The 18,141-nt window shown below is 39.4% G+C and overlaps 1 protein-coding gene across 6 annotated transcripts in view; it reads right to left on the reverse strand.

Annotated features, from left to right (window-relative positions):
* The window catches only part of CTNND2 (catenin delta 2), an 864,616-nt gene that overhangs the window by 199,892 nt on the left and 646,583 nt on the right, over window positions 1-18,141 (reverse strand). For all 6 annotated transcript variants that reach the window (XM_081825896.1, XM_081825895.1, XM_081825891.1 and 3 more), the window contains one exon: window positions 8,055-8,268. In XM_081825896.1, coding sequence (XP_081682022.1) covers window positions 8,055-8,268 — 214 coding nt within the window. The remainder of the gene's footprint in view (window positions 1-8,054; window positions 8,269-18,141) is intronic.

Genomic DNA, 18,141 nt, shown 5'->3' on the forward strand with positions numbered 1-18,141 from the left:
CAGAATTCATGCAGGCAAGAGATTATTAATGGGAACATAATGGAACAAAGAAGAGAATGGAAGGAGCAATCCAGCAGATGACACATTTTATTTTATTTCTGTACTATGCAAAACAGATGGAGGTGAGTTGGCTGGAGAAGTTGTAGTGGAAGCCAGGACATCCTAGGATAAATACAGAGGGGACTCCATCTCAATGATCCAAGGAGGTGGCTGAGTGTCTTAGTGGAACCTAGGGAAGATTCATGCTCAGAGAAGGCAGGCATAGGCAGAGAGGCAGAGAAGGCAGGCATAGGCTCAGAGAAGGCAGGCATCTCATGTAGAAATGAGAAGGGGGGCTACCAAAGGGTGATTGATTGAAAAGAAGCAGTTGCCCACCCTCTCATTCTCCACTGCTACGCAGGTGGAAAGAACACCTGGCAGCCAGAAAATTACTGGCCCCTCCCCATAGGTCAGACACATAAACAACTCAGAAGACTGTTCTCCAGAGAGATTGACGGCACTAGGGGAGAATGGAAACACTAATGTGGATATCTGAGTCTTAGAGAAAAGTCCTCCTCCTCATCAAGATACTTGAAGGGCTCCCCATCACAACAGCTCATGCCTACCTGCTCACCTGAAGCCAAGCTCAGTTAATAGGCTTCACTGATATGCACAGCGCTCAAACTCTCTACTCTTTCTGTCTTAAAAATGAGCAGAGATTTCATCCTTTTTTTAATCACTGAATAATATTCCATTGTATATATATGCCGCATCTTCTTTATCCATTCTTTAGTCAGTGGGCACTTGGGCTGTTTCTATAATTTGAAAGTTCATTGTGTATATACCGTCACTCAAGTAGTATTGTTCCTTAAAATATACGGTTTTGTAAACTTATGTGTAGAAGCATATGGGAATAGCCATGTGCTCAACTGCTTGAAACTATACTGTGTATAAACCTTCATTAAAGTAACATCTTCTTTCATAAAAAAAAAAAAGAACAGAGAACTGAGGGTCTCTCCACATTTAAAGTAAGCCTGCAAAATTAATGAGAAAGACTCCCATAAAAACAAATAGAAAGAAATGACACCAGAGAAAGGTGAGACGATTGATAAACAGAAAACAAACCTTAGTTCTAAATAATATCCTTAGAGAAATGCAAGAAAAGTTTATATTCATAAAATAAGAATAGAAATTATAAAAAATAACACAAAAGAGAGTTCTTAGAATTAAAATAATGATACTATTAATATTAATAATAATAACATCTCCCTAGATCCCTGCAAAAAACAAAAATCCTCATCAATAGGTTGAGAGAAATTTTGGATACTGGATAAATCTCTCATGATAAAAAGACAAAGGGCTCCAAATAATACATGAAAATATAAGAGAGAGGGAAAGTCCAAGCGGTTCAAAATCTGACCACCAACAATTCTAAAAAGAGAGGATAGAGAAAATGAACGAATTAAAAAAAAACACACACGAGTTTTCTGGCACTGAAGGTCATGACTCTTTAAGATGGAAATGTCTAATTCCAATGAATTTTTAAAAAGCGCAAACCTAGGTATCTCATCACAGACTTTTATGTATCAGGGATAAAATTAAGTTACAGAAAATATTCCCAAGAAAAATAATGTCTATCCAACCATATCTAATAAATATCATGTATGAGGATTTAATACTGACATATTCAGAATTTCATCTCCTAAACACCTTAGTTAATTACTTAATATTTGAAACTTATAAGAGAATAAACCAAGAGAGAGGACAGCCTGGGATCTAGGAGACAGATGTCCCAACCCTGGAGAACAATACAGAAGTTCTAGAGAGAAATCATCAAATTCTGCCCCCAAAATAGAGGATTCTGCTCATGAGATTTCTGGAAAACCAGGGAACTGATGATCAAAATCACAGACAAAATTGAATTGGTGGGCATTGTAGATGATGAAGGATCTGTTAGATATGATCCTAGAAATGACTTCTTTGACAAGGATCATCACTTTGGACCACTGGGAAAGAAATCTGATGGCTGGGTGACCACATGGGTCTGCTCTTCTATCATAATGCAAAGGCTACTTTCTGGCTTTCAACTTTTGAATCGAGCTATAGAAAACCTTGGAAGACCGACTCTGGTTACAGAATAGATTGCAAATATATTCAACCTTGACAATGTAAAAGTCAAGTATGATGACAGAGGTTGTGAAGAAGGGTGAAGACATAGAGCACTAATATTCTTATCTTATAAAATGGATGATGAGATGATGTTTTTATTAGATGGAAAAGATAGAAGCTTAACTTTGAAGTTACCGATGCATTTGCTGAGGAGCCAAGGATAAAGATCCCATCATTTTGGAAAAGAGAAGGCATGAGTCGTGAAAATGTGAAAAATCCTTCTCCCTCATAGTAGAAAGTCAATATGAAAAGCCTATGATAACTGATTACATAGAGTGAAATAAGCATATTATTTAAAGACATGGAATAACAACGAGAAAACAAAACAAAACAAAACAAAAAAAAACAAAGCAAAAGCTGAGACTGAAAGCCTCTGAGGGACTGGAGTATCTAATACCAGAGGACAGATGAGGCAGGGGACTGTTGTTTTCATTATGAGCATCTTTATACAATTTCATTTTTGACCGTTTATAGCCATTACTTCGATTGAAAATATTAAAATGCATTTAATTATCATCTTTGCCACTTCCAATCGTTCACAAGTAAATGCTTTAAAAAGATGCATTAAGAAATCAGGCCAACTGATTAATAAGCAACACTATTAAGTCCTCATGGTTCTACATTTATCTGCATTGCTTTATTTCCTTGACAAACAAATGTGTTTGTGCACATCTGGGAAAAGATGAAGGACCTCCTGGATCTGGGTATGTATTAGTTTCCTAGGGCTGCCATAATAAAGTACCACCAATTAAGTGGCCAAAACAACAGAAACTTACTATCATGGTTCTGGAGGCTGGAAGTCAAAGATCAAGATGTCACCAGGGTTGGTTCCTTCCAAGGCTGTGAAGAGAACCTGCTCCCAGCCTCTTTCCTGGCTTCTGGTGTTTTCGGGCAAACTGTGGCATTCTTTGCCTCGAGGAAGCATTACCCCATCTCTGCCTTCATGTTCACGTGGCCTTCTCCCTGTGTGTATCTGTGTCTAGATTTCTTCTTTTCGTAAGGACACCAGCTATATCAGATTAACAGCCGACTGTACTCTAATATCCTAACTTAACTAATTACATCTGAGTCACGTTTTGAGGGGCTATGGGTTAGGGCTTCAACATAGGAATTTGGGGGGCACGTAATTCAACGTATAACGGACTGGGCATTAAATCAACGGACATAATGCTAGTAAGTAAAATAGTTAAACTGAGGCCTGTCTCTTTAATTAAAAGGAAAGACTATCTGGGTATTTGAAGCACAAGCTGCAAGACTACACCCTGCTCTTGGAGATTCGGAACTCTTAAGGACACTCGCTTTCAACAGAAATAAAAGTTATTTATTAAGTTTTATGGTTTAATAAAAACTGGTTTATTATGATTTGTAAAGCATTCTGAAATCTTTAGTTGGGATTTCAAACTTTAGGTTGATCATTTCCATATTTAGAGAGAGAAAAATTATATTAGTCAAGCCCAAAGGACATGCAACATTTGTAACAGAAGTTTATTTGCTTAGGGTATTTCACGTAATGGCTAGCATATAATAGCTTCAACTGGATTTAAATAAAATTCTGATCATCATTTCATAGTAATTATTGCATAGGAAGAAAATTATTTATTGCAAGGCCTAACAGGCAGAAGCAAAATATATTCTGCTGTGAACAGATATTGCAGTGCAAACAGGCAGATTTTTTTAAGCATGCATGCTTATGTGTTGAATGTAAATGCATGTAAATAGCTCAATTTTAACATTTTATTATTGTTCAAACAGTTTGCCAAGGAATACTCAGTAAATAATTTAAAGCTCTGCAAGAACATTTCTTTCTTTTAGTCTTTTATTGTTATAATTTGGTGTTCTACATCCTTCTGGTTATATAGCCTAGGTCTAATCTAAAATCTTGTTTAGAAACATGCTTTATTATTTTTTAAAAATCACTGACATTGTTCTTTTCGATATCTGTTTACAAGACATCTTAATTTGTAAATATCTAAAAGAGGAATTCAAAGGGTACTTCACCTTCCCTTCCCCTATACATATAGATTTTTAACACACATTGGTTTTCATGCATTTGCTAATTAATATTCAGGGAGGAGAATACAGGAGAGAAAGCTCCCTTGTACTGATGGGGCTCTGTCACATACCGAGTCCTTAGTCCTTGCTGGACTTTCTATTAGGTCTGCTGCAGAATTACAACAGAAGTAAAGGGCATAGTTGTTTCATTTAAATCACTGTTTTATTAATTCATGCCTGCATATCTAACCTAATTCCGAAAAAGCTTTGAGGAGGGTCCTTGTGACAATGTGACTATAGCAGTGAAGAGAGGCTTTTTACCCTTACCACTCCATCCTCCAGAGCCATCATGAGCCTTGGTGCTCATCTAATTAAGTTTCTAAAACGTAGACACATTTGTCAGCAACACCCTTTTTCATATTTAGCAGACAGCAAGGCATGGGTGGGACAATTCCAAACAGAGCCGCTGAGCATCCCAGTGGGCTCTGGTGGAAGCATCGTGTGGGTCCGCTGAACGTCAACCCTGCACGTGCAGATGTCCAAGGATTAGCACACACCTGACACCGACAGAAATTCCAAAGCACTTGAAAAATGAACGATGAAGGATGAATGGAGAGTGTGAGCTTAGTGTAGCAAAGAGTTTACCAGGCTTGGGGGGAGACAAGAGTCTCAGAGGAGGAGCGGAAAGAGAATGACAGATAAGACAAATGGGGGATTTGATGTCCTTGAGGTTAAATCAGTTAGCTGTACTAAAATACTGGAATTCCAGAGCTCCCCAGGAGCCAACAGAATCTAAGCTTTCGTAGCTCACTCCGGCAGAGGAGGGCTGGGCTGGTGCTGAAGACGAACATGACCCTCTACGGCTCTTTGAGGTGAATTCATTTGCCTCATTTTACTTTTGCTCAGGCAGGGTAGTTAGCGCTGGCTCGATCTGGATCTTTCGGGCTATGTTTACATAGAAGTTAGCAGAACCTTGCCAGTTTCCAGGCACCCTCAGATTTCTGCCAGCACGGGAGTTTAGAAGGCTTTATTGCTACAGAATGGCCTGCAGCAGCAACTCCTTCCATGCTGGAATGTTCTAGTACGTGGTTGCTTCTGATTTCCCTTTCTAGGGCGGTAGCTTGGCTAAGGTGCTGATCGTGTTTCAACAGTATCCACTGTGGCAACTCCAGAAACCATGAGCTTCAACCCATCGAAATGTTTTAACAACATGTGTTTCTTTGAAAAACTTAAAATTCATGCCCGGAGTGCAGCCTCGCACAATAAGACCGTGACTCTGGAACAGCAGAAAACATCTACTGAAGTAGCAACCACTGTCATTCTGGAACCATTCAGCCCCAGTGGCTTGGATGGAGTCATGACAGAAGTCAGCATTTCTGAGCGCCTGGGTGGCTCAGTTGGTTAGGCGACTGCCTTCGGCTCAGGTCATGATCCTGGAGTCCCTGGATCGAGTCCCGCATCAGGCTCCCTGCTCGGCAGGGAGTCTGCTTCTTCCTCTGACCCTCCCCCCTCTCATGTGCTCTCTCTCATTCTCTCTCTCTCAAATAAATAAATAAAATCTTAAAAAAAAAAAAAAAGAAGTCAGCATTTCTTCCAGGAAGGGACGTGGAATGAGTCTTGGCCACAAGCACGTGCTGATGCAGAAACACTGGGCCATGATGTGACAATGGGTACAAACTTTTGTTCTTCCCCAAAGCAGCAGGAGAAGAGGCATGTGTACTCTGTCTGTATATCAAGTACTCCATCTTTCCCATAGCCAAAGCTTCGCCAGGAAAGGAAACTTCTCCACATTCTCTCACCTGCCTTTGATGTTTCCAAATGAGGCTCGCATAGAAATGTTTGATGCTGCCCAGGTACATTAAATGGGAGACATCCAGCATTTGTCAGAAGCAGGGCTGCCTAGTAGCTTTGAATATCAGAAGAGGCATGGGCATGCTGCAGTGGATGAGGTCAGGGGACAGAGCTACTGCTGCTATTTCCTTCTGGTTTAAGCCATCAATCACCTCAGCCTTTTGCATGTGGCCGAGTTTCCTTGGCAATGAGATAAGCCGCCCCAGAGGGTTTTGTGTCCGGGCAAATCCAAATTTTAGCAAAATCCAGATCTTTTAAAATCATGAAATGGATGCATAACGTGCACAGCAGAAGGTGTTCTGTTGGCCTTATGCATCCAATGGCAAGGCCCTGATGCACAGAAGCACCACGATGTTTGTTTTCCATCATACATATGGAATCCTTTCTCTCAATCTCAATGTAGGGATGGGGTTTCCCAACCATAATGGTAGGGTATACTTTCAATTATTTAGTTCACCCCCCAAACTATCCTACACATCATAATATGTGCATAACAATAGTTTTACCTTAACTGACCCATATTAGTTTGGTGTAAAACATCACTTTAATAGCACTGTAACCTTAACAACTAATTTTTTTTTCTACAAAGACAATTCTCCACTTAGAGAAATGCAAAAAAGAAAAGTAACTGGGGTCTAGTTCTAATTTAGCTGCGAGTAGAAAAGAGATGTGACAATAACCTTAAAGGGTGTACATTTAAGAAAACAGGCTGAAGCTGGGAGTCTTAACCTTAGCCTGGACAAATATTTATGACTCTCAGCTTGAGTAATGTATTTTCTTAAAAAAAAAACCAAGTTCGGGGCGCCTGGGTGGCTCAGACGGTTAAGCGTCTGCCTTCGGCTCAGGTCATGATCCCAGGGTCCCGGGATCGAGTCCCGCATCGGGCTCCCTGCTAGGCGGGGAGCCTGCTGCTCTCCCTCTGCCTCTGCCTCTCTCTCTCTCTCTCTCTGACTTTCATGAATAAATAAAAAAAAAAAAAAAACCAAGTTCACATATATCTCATGAGTGTAGCTTCAAGGAAGTTATGGAATCAAGACAAGATCAGTGGCATCACAGAGAATTAAGAGATCCTTTTTTGAGAATCAACCTTGCAATCCATTTGCCGAACATTTAGAGGGGAACTCTGATGAATGAAAAACCAAATATCACCTAAAACCACAATGTGGATAATCAAGAAGAGTACTCTGAGAGCCCATCCTGAGGCCACTTACATTGTTAGCACTCCAGCAATTAAAACTGCACATTTAGAAGATGAGAGGCAAGAGCGAGAGCTAATGTTTACACGTTATTCCTATGTTCACACATACGCCGAGGAAGGTACTGCTAAATGCTTAGATGTTATTCATCAAATCCTCATGGCACTATGAGGGGCAACGCTAGTGACCCCTACTTTACAAAACTCAAAAGTTCTGTGTTCACAGAAAGGCTTGCTCTCATGTTCACGTTCGAGAAACTCCCTATATGTAAATATGTAAAAATATAATATAAACATATATGTAAATATATTATATATGCACATAATATATATGTTAATATACAATATATAAATACATAAATATATGTGAGAGAAATCCGCTAATATGTAATCCTACAACCTAGGGACTTTTAATAGGCATAAATATTTTTTTCAAGAAATTAACTGTGAAGTACAATGAGATCTCTGTTCTTCATCACATTATAAACCAAAATATATACCTTATTAATAACAATTCATATATCTTGTCCTTTTACGAATACTTATTTAATGCCATTTGAATGATCACCTGTGGGTGTTGTAAGATGCTGAGCTACTTCTAAATCAAGTGACAAAACTGAAATTGGGTCATAGAATTTTAGAAGGGTTATGTTTGCTGGATTCTAATGATCTCATTTGGTCAATCCACAGGTGTTAAATTAGATACCCTTTAATTCGCTTGTTCAGCTCATGCGTATCGGGACTGTCCATGTTATCAGCCCCCTGAGACGCCCCGCACCCACCATCCTTGGTTAGCATGTTTGCTACCGTGCTGGCTCATGGAGACTTTATCTTGGGAGGCAGGTGTGCTGTTAATAAGGATTCTAACCTGTGACCAGCTCCCGGATCTCCAGGTCGGTGGTCTTGCGGAGTAACCTCACCAGCGCTGGGATGCCACCGCAGTTTTTCAGGGCAATTTTGTTATCATCGTTGGCCTTCCCATACACCAGGTTTCTCAATGCTCCACAGGCACTACGGTGGACTTCCGTCATCCGATGATCCAGCAGGTCCACCAGGAGCTGGATGCCTCCTTGTCTCCTTATCTGCAAGAACACAGGGCACAACTTTTGCCTTAGAGAGTAAGCTTTCACTATGTAGACCAAAATGGGTTTTTCTTATGGAGCAATTGCTAAAATTAATGTGACTGAACTGACTTAGAGCACACAAAGGAAAAAAGAAAACCAGCGTTCTCCTTAGATTTGACTGCCTTTACTTGCTTTCATATCCTACTGATAACATTTCTAACATACCTCCTTTCAAGTTGTAGATTTTGGAAAGCTGATTTTTACTCATAAGGGAGGTCTTGGACACTTCTCCAATCTATCTAATCTATCCATCTTATCTGTACCTATATATTTAGCTATATTGTAGATTACAGTTAGTATTCCTAATTTATAACTTATTTTCCCATTCATACAACTTAATGCATTAAGCTATTAAAATATTATTTCAAAGCATTAAAAAAAAATGAATTCAGAACAAATGCAGTATCAATTCTTAATAGTACAATGTGAACACAGTGTTTGCAGTGTGACCCTAATTAATGCCATATATCTAAATTTATAATGAAATCTCAAGTTTATTTTAATCTATTTAGAGAAACACAACTAAGCTGATAAACCTTTTCTTTTGCTCTTATTTTGGGGGCATCATTGGATCATATATAAAAAAAACTTTTGTCTTCTTGGGTTGAATTTGATCTAAGAATTTGGGAATCCTAAAGCCAAACATTAGTGAGAATTGAGTTCATAGATGTGAAATGTGATGGCCATTGGTTCTGCCTCCTCCTGCTAACCCCGTCATCCCAAAAGGACCAGGAGGGAAGGTGAGAGGTGGACTCTCAGTTCCCTTGCGGGGTCTCTATCCATGGCAGGACTTCGGGCGCTGTGGGTTGCTGCGGACGGGTCCGGGTGCTGTCCTCCGCACTCCACTCCCTGCTTTGCTTTTCTCCTGATCCTGCCTCCCATTAACTTCTCCCTGCACCCAGTTCTTCTTGTTTCTTCTTATATCCAACCCTAAACTCCTATAAGACTCCAAACAAACCTATGTTAAACATTAATAAAGTACAACTTCTTTTTGAAAAATGATCAGGGGAAACTCTTTTCTTTGAAATGACCCCTTTATTGCCTCTCCCACTAACCCGCCAACAATCTCTTTTCCATTTATGCTCCCCATTGGGCACTCCATGCCCAGCAGGTGGGGCCCGTATTCTAGCTCACATGCTATCATTCCAGGCCAGTTCACCCTCTCCCCTTTCTCCCTTCATCATCTTCATACAGAGTTCTTCAAAAGTCTGTGTTTAGTATTTATTAAAACAGTGCTAATCAAATGCCATATAATATCAGATCTAAATATATGTAAAATAGAATAAAATAAAACACACAAGAAGAACATCTGCCCTATGGTAATAAGTTAGTAAATATCAGACGAATGGAAGAATAGTGTGGTTGGTTGTCATGTTAGTTTACTTTTCCCTTCTCCCTATTATTTTTACTACTTCAAAAGACATTATTTTTAGAGCAGTTTTACATTCATAGCAAAACTGTGCAAAAAGTACGGAGAGTTCCCAGGTTCCACTTGCCCCCACATGTACACAGCCTCCCCCATTATCACATGTACTGAGTGGTACTTTGGTTACAAATGATGAACCTCCAATGACATGTCATAATCATCCCAAGTCCACAGTCTACAGTCTAGTTCACTCTCTGTGTTGTGCATTCTTTGGGTCTTGGAAATGTATAATGACACGTATCCACGATTATAGTATCTAGTATCCTACAGAATAATTCCACTGCCCTAAAATGCTTTGTGCCCTCCTATTCATCCCCTCCTTCCCCTAACCTCTGGAAACCACTGATCTTTTTCTTTTCTCCATGGTTTGCCTTTTCCAGAATATCAGAGAGTTAGAATCACATAGTATCTAGTCTTTACAGATTGCCTTCTTTCACCTAGTAATATGCATTTAAGATTTCCTCATGTCTTTTCATGGCGTGATAGCTCATTTCTTTTTAGCGATGAATAATATTCCATTGTGTGGATGTAGTACACTTTATATATCCACTCATCTACTAAAGGACAGCATGGTTGCTTCCAAGTTTTGGCAATTATGAATAAAGCTGCTATCCATAATCATTTGTATGTTTTTGTATAGACATAAGTTTTCAAATCCTTTGGGTCAATACCAAGGAGCACAATTACTGGATTGTATAGTAAGAGTATGTTTAGTTTTGTAAGAAACTGCCAAATAGTCTTCCACAGAGGTTGTACCATTTTTCATTCCTATCAGAAATGGATGAGAGTTCTTGTTGCTACATATCATTGCCAGCATTTACTGTTATTGTTTTTTTTTTTTTATTTTGGCCATTCTAATAGTTTATAGTGGTATTTCATTGTGTTGCCTTCCCTTTTAAAACTGACTTGTGATTCAGATTTACTTACATTAATACCAATGACTGAATAAAAGCCATCGATGTTGAAATACAGATAGGGAAAACAATAGCTTGAATTAGATCTGGAATGAACAAATTTCCGATCTGCTACTTTCCTGAACTTGACAGGCTCAAGGAATGACTGGAAACGTCTTTTCATACATAACTTGAGTAGACAACCATAAATTCACTAACTAAATGATTCTTTGATAGATGGTCCACTTTAGTCAGCTGTTCCTATGTCAATAGCTCACATTTATTTCTATGTTTTGCTCTAAACTTCAGGTATCTAGATTGAGAGAGTAGTCCCCAAGAAGTAAGGAAGATGGAGGCTGATGAACCCCCAGCAGGAGAAATAAAAAGATCAACCAACCAAACAAAGCAAAACGATGCCCTTCTGCCTGTGCTTTCAGGTCGTTTAGAGAGAGGGCATTCTTCAACTTGACACCGACAGTCTTTTGGGGATGAAGGTTGGGATGCATGTGCACAGAATCAGTGAAGCTCACCCAGTATGTTATCAGGAGAGAGTGAAAATTGCCTCCACGCCTTTGCCATACAGTAACCTACTGTTTTCACAATTTAAACTCTGGAAGTAAAAGTATCTAAAAATCATTCAAGAGTAAAATACAATGGTTTTCTTCTTTGTCGTTTCATTACAAGGCAGAATACATAGAAGCCTTTTAAATCCGGAAACAAATGGATAGGCAATTAAATTAAGCACAAGAAAAAATGCAGGTAATGCAATATCACCTGTTGCAAAAAAAAAGGGGGGGGCCTTGCCACTTAGTGAACTTATTACTCTTAACATTATCTGCATTAAGAATAAAATATATTTACCAATGAATTAGCTATTATCATTAAATTGATATCAACATCAATTAATAATTTAGAACACATCCAATTACAGCAGTGTTTGCGAGCTCATGGCAGTCTTCATAAAATGATAATGATGATGATGATGGATAGTGGGTTACAGAGCACCTTACCAGGGAATAGAATTCCTCTTGGGGGTACCTATTTTCATTTAGAGAAATGCTAGGAAAAGTTGCTTTAAGGATAGTGAGATGCTGAGGGCAAGGGCTACAGGTGTTCTTGGCAATAAAAGATTGCTCAGCTACTGTGCATCTGAAATGAGTAGGAATTTGGAACTGAGCAGGGGAAGAAGGAAGAGGCTGGAGTAGCCTTCTTTTTAACCTATTGGTGATTAAATAAGATCCTTAAATAGCTAAGGACCTGGGTAAACATTTCCATACCTCTCAAGGATCTACTTGGTTTTAAGCAAAGTGGATATGTCTTTGGGCTTCTGGTTAGTGCTAAGAGAAACTAAGCTGCATCTGTAAATTTTAATAATGGACTGCAGGATTAATAATATACAGCACACCTCCTCTCACTTTACATATTTGTAAGCAATCAACTCACAGTGTCTGCAAAATGATTCACAGAAAGCTGACTAAAATCTTGGACTCAATGATTTTAGTAAATTCTTAATTAACTGTTATTTTTCAATGGTATTAGTTTAAACAATAAAAAATAGATATAGTTGTTTTCTATTCCCTACTGGTGTTTAAAAATTACGTAATTTTCTCTGCTTAAGAAGCTACTGGAAGATACAAAGTTTGTGGATGTGAAGCCAGAGGCTGAACCAGGGGTAACTGAAACTCACTTTTCCATTTTAATGCAGAAACTACAAAGTTATCACAGTTTGTAAAATACATATTTTACCTCACTGAATTCCATCCCTGACCCTTAGAGTAAAGCCAGTTAAGCAGTCAGTGTTTCCAGATAGTTTGAATTGATGTGGGTATCTGTAGTTGCCTCGAGCAACCCAGAGGTACAACTGATAAAGGCTAAATTCTTTTTTAGTCTTAAGGTAGAAATTATTTTTGAAGGCGCCTGGGTGGCTCAGATGGTTAAGCGTCTGCCTTCGGCTCCGGTCATGATCCCAGGGTCCTGGGATCGAGTCCCGCATCGGACTTCCCGCTCCTTGGGAGCCTGCTTCTCCCTCTGTTTCTCTCTGCCTCTCATGAATAAATAAATAAAATCTTAAAAAAAAAAAAGAAATTATTTTTGAGAATTTTGAGAGAAAATTTATCTCTATAGTTGTCCAAAACGATCTACTTTCTCCATTCCATAGGTGAACCAAGATGGATTATGTTTCTTTTTAAATTATGTGTTAGAGAGCAAGGGTATTGCAGTGTTCGGAGGGGGTCCTAGCTATGAGGCTGGAGCAGCAAGGTCCAAATCATTCTCCCTCTCTTAAACCTGTGTCCCTTGAGGCAAGTTACTTAAATGTCTGTAAAACACGAAGAAAATGTGAACCTGTCTCATGGGGTTGTTTTCAGGAGTCAATGAAACTTCAAATGTGAATTATTTAACAAAGAGCTCAACAAATATTATCTGTCAAGGAAATACCACTGTATTAACTTGTTAAAGGATATTCTTAGTTGACTTATTGCCTGGTCAATATATGAATTAACTTAGTAAGAGCATGATATATAACATATGATAGAGTCAGTGAAAGGTATACAATTCAGAGTTATAGCTTCATAAATTTTGTTTAGTGTGTAGACTGTTTATTATCTAATAGATCATTAATCTCATCTAGTGTATAACTAATGAGATTAAATAAGGAACATATTTATTCTAGAATGAACTGTAGTCATTTAAAAAATATCAAAGGGTGCTGCATCAATATTGTACCCATGACATATTTTGCTAGATATATTTCCAAGGAAGTACAGGAATTAATTAATCTGTATTTTTAAAAAGAACGGAAGTGCAGTGGTTTTTCTTGTTATGGTAAATTAATTGATCAAAAAAAAGGCATTGAAAAATAGTTTTGAGGTGATACTAAATAGAAAAAAAAAAGAAAATCCTTTTCTGAAATATAGAGAGAATTATTAAGCAAAAAGAGAGAAAGACCATGTTTTGATTTAACAAATTAGCTTCTAATGAACAGATTTAAAAATGCAACTTGTAGCAAATGATGCAACCAGTAACAAAAGATCTAACCAGTAATAAACTGAATGACTGGGGCGCCTGGGTGGCTCAGTCGTTAAGCGTCTGCCTTCGGCTCAGGTCATGATCCCAGAGTCCTGGGATCGAGCCCCGCATCGGGCTCCCTGCTCTGCGGGAAGCCTGCTTCTCCCTCTCCCACTCCCCCTGCTTGTGTTTCCTCTCTCGCTATATCTCGCTGTCAAATAGATAAAATTAAAAAAATAAAATAAAATAAAATAAACTGAATGACTGCAGAGGTTCTAGTCTCACGCAGATTTCCCAGGTGCTAGTCCTGTGCCCTGATGTAGGAGTTCCGGCTTCATGTCCATCTGTGTCTAGCAGAAAGCTACTTGGTTTTTGAACATATGGAAAAGATGAACAAGTCTGCGAATACATTATTACTGTTGTTTGATTTCCCTTTTCTTCCCAGTGTAAAAGATCCCCACATTCGAGATCTTTGTCACCTTGTACATATTTCCAAACCCAGCTCCTGCCCCGTTCAACACGTCCTCAGGCAGCATCCAGGACCATCACCAAGGCATCTGCCTATACCTATAACAACATGATCATCTTGAAGGGTGCTTCTGGACATTTTTCTTTTTTTACTATCCTCAATTTTAGAGAAGTAGCTGATATTGTATTAGGTTATGGATTGGTAATAGGTTCCTGGCTGTAACCCTGGTTAAAGAAAACCATTTCTTATGAAAATCTCCGAAATGATCTATTTTATAGCAATTCGACTCCACTTCTCATCACCCTCATGATCCCATTCTTTAAAGAAATAAAGAAAAGAGGGGAGAAAGACCTTTATTTTAGTCTGAATGTGAATCATGATTCCACACAGTGATGCATTTTATGGGACACTTTAAAAAAAAAACAAGTTACCTGAAACACCACAAACATTACATTTCCCATAGTCCTTGGCCCTTTCTATCCCCTCTTTTGCTAACTGATCACGAACAGTGAACTCTTCTAGACATCTCCCTGTCCCAGAATGAACCACAGTCAGTCTACATGGATGAACATTGACAATCTTGCTGCCCACCGATGAAGCCGGCATAGAGGCCAAAGAGCCTCAGAACCTTCCATCCAGAGGCCGAGGCCGACACCTTGCATCTCAACTCGGTTCTCAGAACTGCTGGGTGCCAAAGGTAAGCTTCAACACTCCTTTTCAAGAGCACCCAGGTAAGGCCCCCACTTTTGCTTTTTTTAACAAGAAAGAATTTCAAGCGATTCTATACATTCCTTTTCCGAAGACCCCACTCAGACACACTCACCGTGTTCCAAAGAAGTCTAATGGTTTCTATTATCTGGCGTAATGTTTGTGCTGTCCTTGTAGATACGGAATACAACATCACAAAGTAGCGGCAATCACAGAGAATGCCTGCAATAAGAGTCTCCCTTACTATGTTCCAGATTGAACTCAATCAACATATTTGTGAATGACAAAGCTAAATTCATATATTGCTCAGCATCTCAAAGAGAATTTTAGATAAACACATCAATTCTGAAAATGCAAACCCTGTAAGGCAGATACATGACTTTGCTATTTGGAAATTATTAAAGTATCTTAGAATGTGCACATAAGAAGCCCACATATATTACCCCCAAAACTTTCATTGTTGTACTGATGAGACAGTCCCTCATTGGATAATGTTTATGGAGTGCTTAGTCTGTCAGGAGCTGGGCCCAGAGGTGGATAAGATGAACGAAGCCCCTCCCTCAAAGGAGCCCACATACCTGGAGAGGAATCAGAAGTTAAATAAGGAAACCAGCCAATGGGACCATTTCAGTAGTGAAGAACAGAGGTAGCTTTATCTGGAGAAGGACCTAACAATTTTCTAGTTATAATTTAGATCCTTAAAGACGATCCACCACAATGTATAAGGTTTAAGCTCCTCAAAAACTGGGATCCTCCCCAGGAATAAGAACCATAAAGAAGAGATAGCAGGAGAAAAAGATGTAGTGTGTGGGACGGTGTGAAGGCGGTGGGTCAGGGTACCATGGTTAGGGGACATTCAGGCAGAGACCGAAGGCCATGAGGGAATTATAGCAAGTCCCAAGGAAGTGTAAGGAGAACAATGTGGCTAGAGTACAGTGAAGGAAAGAGAGGCGATGAGAGGGCTTGCCAGGCAGAGTGGGGCTGGGTCCAGCAGGGGCTTTTAGCCACTGTAAGGGCACTGGGTTGACCCTGAGGAAGATGAGACCAAGAGGGGTGACCGAACACACTTGTTTAAAGACACCTGTATGTGCCATGTGGAGAGCAGATTGTCAGGGCCCAAAGGCAGAAGCAGGGACATCAGGTAGGGGCCACTGAGATGGTCCAGGGGCAAAAGAAATATGGTAGCTTTGGATGGGAGTAATGGGAGTCTGAGTGCTAAGAAATGGTCAAATTCTAGCTCTGTTTTGCAGGTAGGGTGGAAAATATAGCTGAAAGCATCATGATTGACTAAGACTGCTGGCCTTTAATTTCAATAAACAAGTGTGTTGATAATCATCACATTGTAGTTTTTATTTGACTGACAGATGGCAAAGCATTTATGAAAGGCACAGCCCCTCATTTAAATTTCTATTTCATTGGCATTATAAAAACACACATTTAAAAAATTGCTATTCTTTTGTTATGGCAAAATGGAAAATAACACCTTTCTAAAATATAAAATTATGCTAAATATAGACATAGAAATAATAGAAAAATTATTTTGTATCTTAGATAGCCTATGGTTATAACAATAATGAGTATTAAAATAAATATATTTCTCCAAAAGGAGTTATGATGGATAGAGAAAACTTCCCTGTGCATTTATTTTATTTTTAAATATCTACATTTTTGAAACTTTAAACTGTATCAAGTAAGACTTTCCTTATACCTATAAATTGTACAGAATATAAAATTTGCTTAAGTGCTTTCTTGTCATGCAAATGTCTTTTTTATTCTAGGTTATGAAGTCACCTATATGTTCTGAAGATATATCTGCTCACTCTTCTGTGGTAGTAATAGCCAATATTTACTGGACTAAACACTGGTTGAGGAAAGAATTTCAGTCCTGTTCACCTCAACTGATATTTAGTAATAAGCATTGTGCTGTGTTCCTTGAGGATCTCATGGACTAACAAGGGAGAAACTCACAGGAATAAATAAGGTGAAATATAAAAAATAAGGCTTCCTATGAAGCCCACAGGAAGGCCATGAAACCAGCCTCCTTGGGAAGTGGAGTGAGTTAATTAATTAGTTCTGGAAGAGATAACAACTAAACTGATTTTAAGAAGTTTGAAAACTGGTGGACCATACAATTAGAACATGATTAAACTCGAAAATGTTTGAGATGCAATGGGTCCATACTTCTTAAAGCAGGGTACATGTATGATAGGGTTGGGGGGAAAAGAGCAGGCATCAGTGCATTAGATGGTGGGACATCTTTGCCCTTAAATTTACCCAAGACTAGTGGTATGTGGGTGGAGGCATTATTATTATTTTCATAATCAGACTTAGATAATTTATGGAATAGAATATAAGATTTATGGGATTTTATTGATTCATTCATTTATTCATTTAAAAGTTTTATTTATTTATTTAGAGAGACTGTACATGTGCACGTGTGTGTGTAAGCGGGGGCGGGTAAGGGAGGGGAAGAGGAAGAGAGAGAGAATCTCAAGCAGATTCCCCCGCTGAGCACAGAGCCCCACGTGGGGCTCGATCCCATGACCCTGAGATCATCACCTGAGCAGAAATCAAGAGTCAGAAGGTTGACTGACTGAGCCACCCAGGCACCTCAAGATTTATAGGATTTTAAAGAAAAAACACAGAATTTAAGAGAATGTTTGCAGAAAGCTTGTTTGGCCAACAGTCTAGAATGCCTGCAGGCCACATGGATGAGGGCTCTGAAGATGGATCAGCATGGGAGGCTGGAGAAGACAAGAGGCATGCAGAGAATGGCATCTCCCTGCAGAGAGCATCTCCCAGGGGTGGGATGCAGGGAGTGCTGTGGGATGCCAGGAAGACACCAGCCTGGGGCTGGCACTGAACTCCACGAAACAAGGAAATAGTTGAGGTGGCAGGACATGAGAATCCACTCACAGTTTCTGAGCAGAAGAATGAGAAGGGAAGTTGTGGAATGAGGCAAGAGAATTAATTTGAGAGACAGTAAAAAAGAAGACATTTGGGTAGTAAATGTATCCTATGTATGAAACATTCTTGACCATTTTCCAGCATTGAGGAATTCATGAATAGTTTGACAGGACTAGGAGGTTTTCTACAACTCTCAGTCATTTGTTTAAATTTACTTTGCTTTTCTTATTCCAACAGCTCTGTGCTCTGAGCCCCGGCAAGGTGACTGGTGAAGTCCATCTTGTGATTCTCCAGTTAGCTCTCCCCACAGAATCAGTGGGTGGCGGCTGCAGGGGATCTTGGAAGCTGAGCAAAAGGGAAAACCATAGGTTCCCCCACTCAGAGCTCCCTGGAGCTCCCCACGGTTGTCTGTCAGATGCAAC

This window comes from Leptonychotes weddellii, chromosome 7, assembly GCF_054177405.1.
Source record: "Leptonychotes weddellii isolate Sample4059 chromosome 7, ASM5417740v2, whole genome shotgun sequence".
NCBI lineage: Eukaryota > Metazoa > Chordata > Mammalia > Carnivora > Phocidae > Leptonychotes > Leptonychotes weddellii.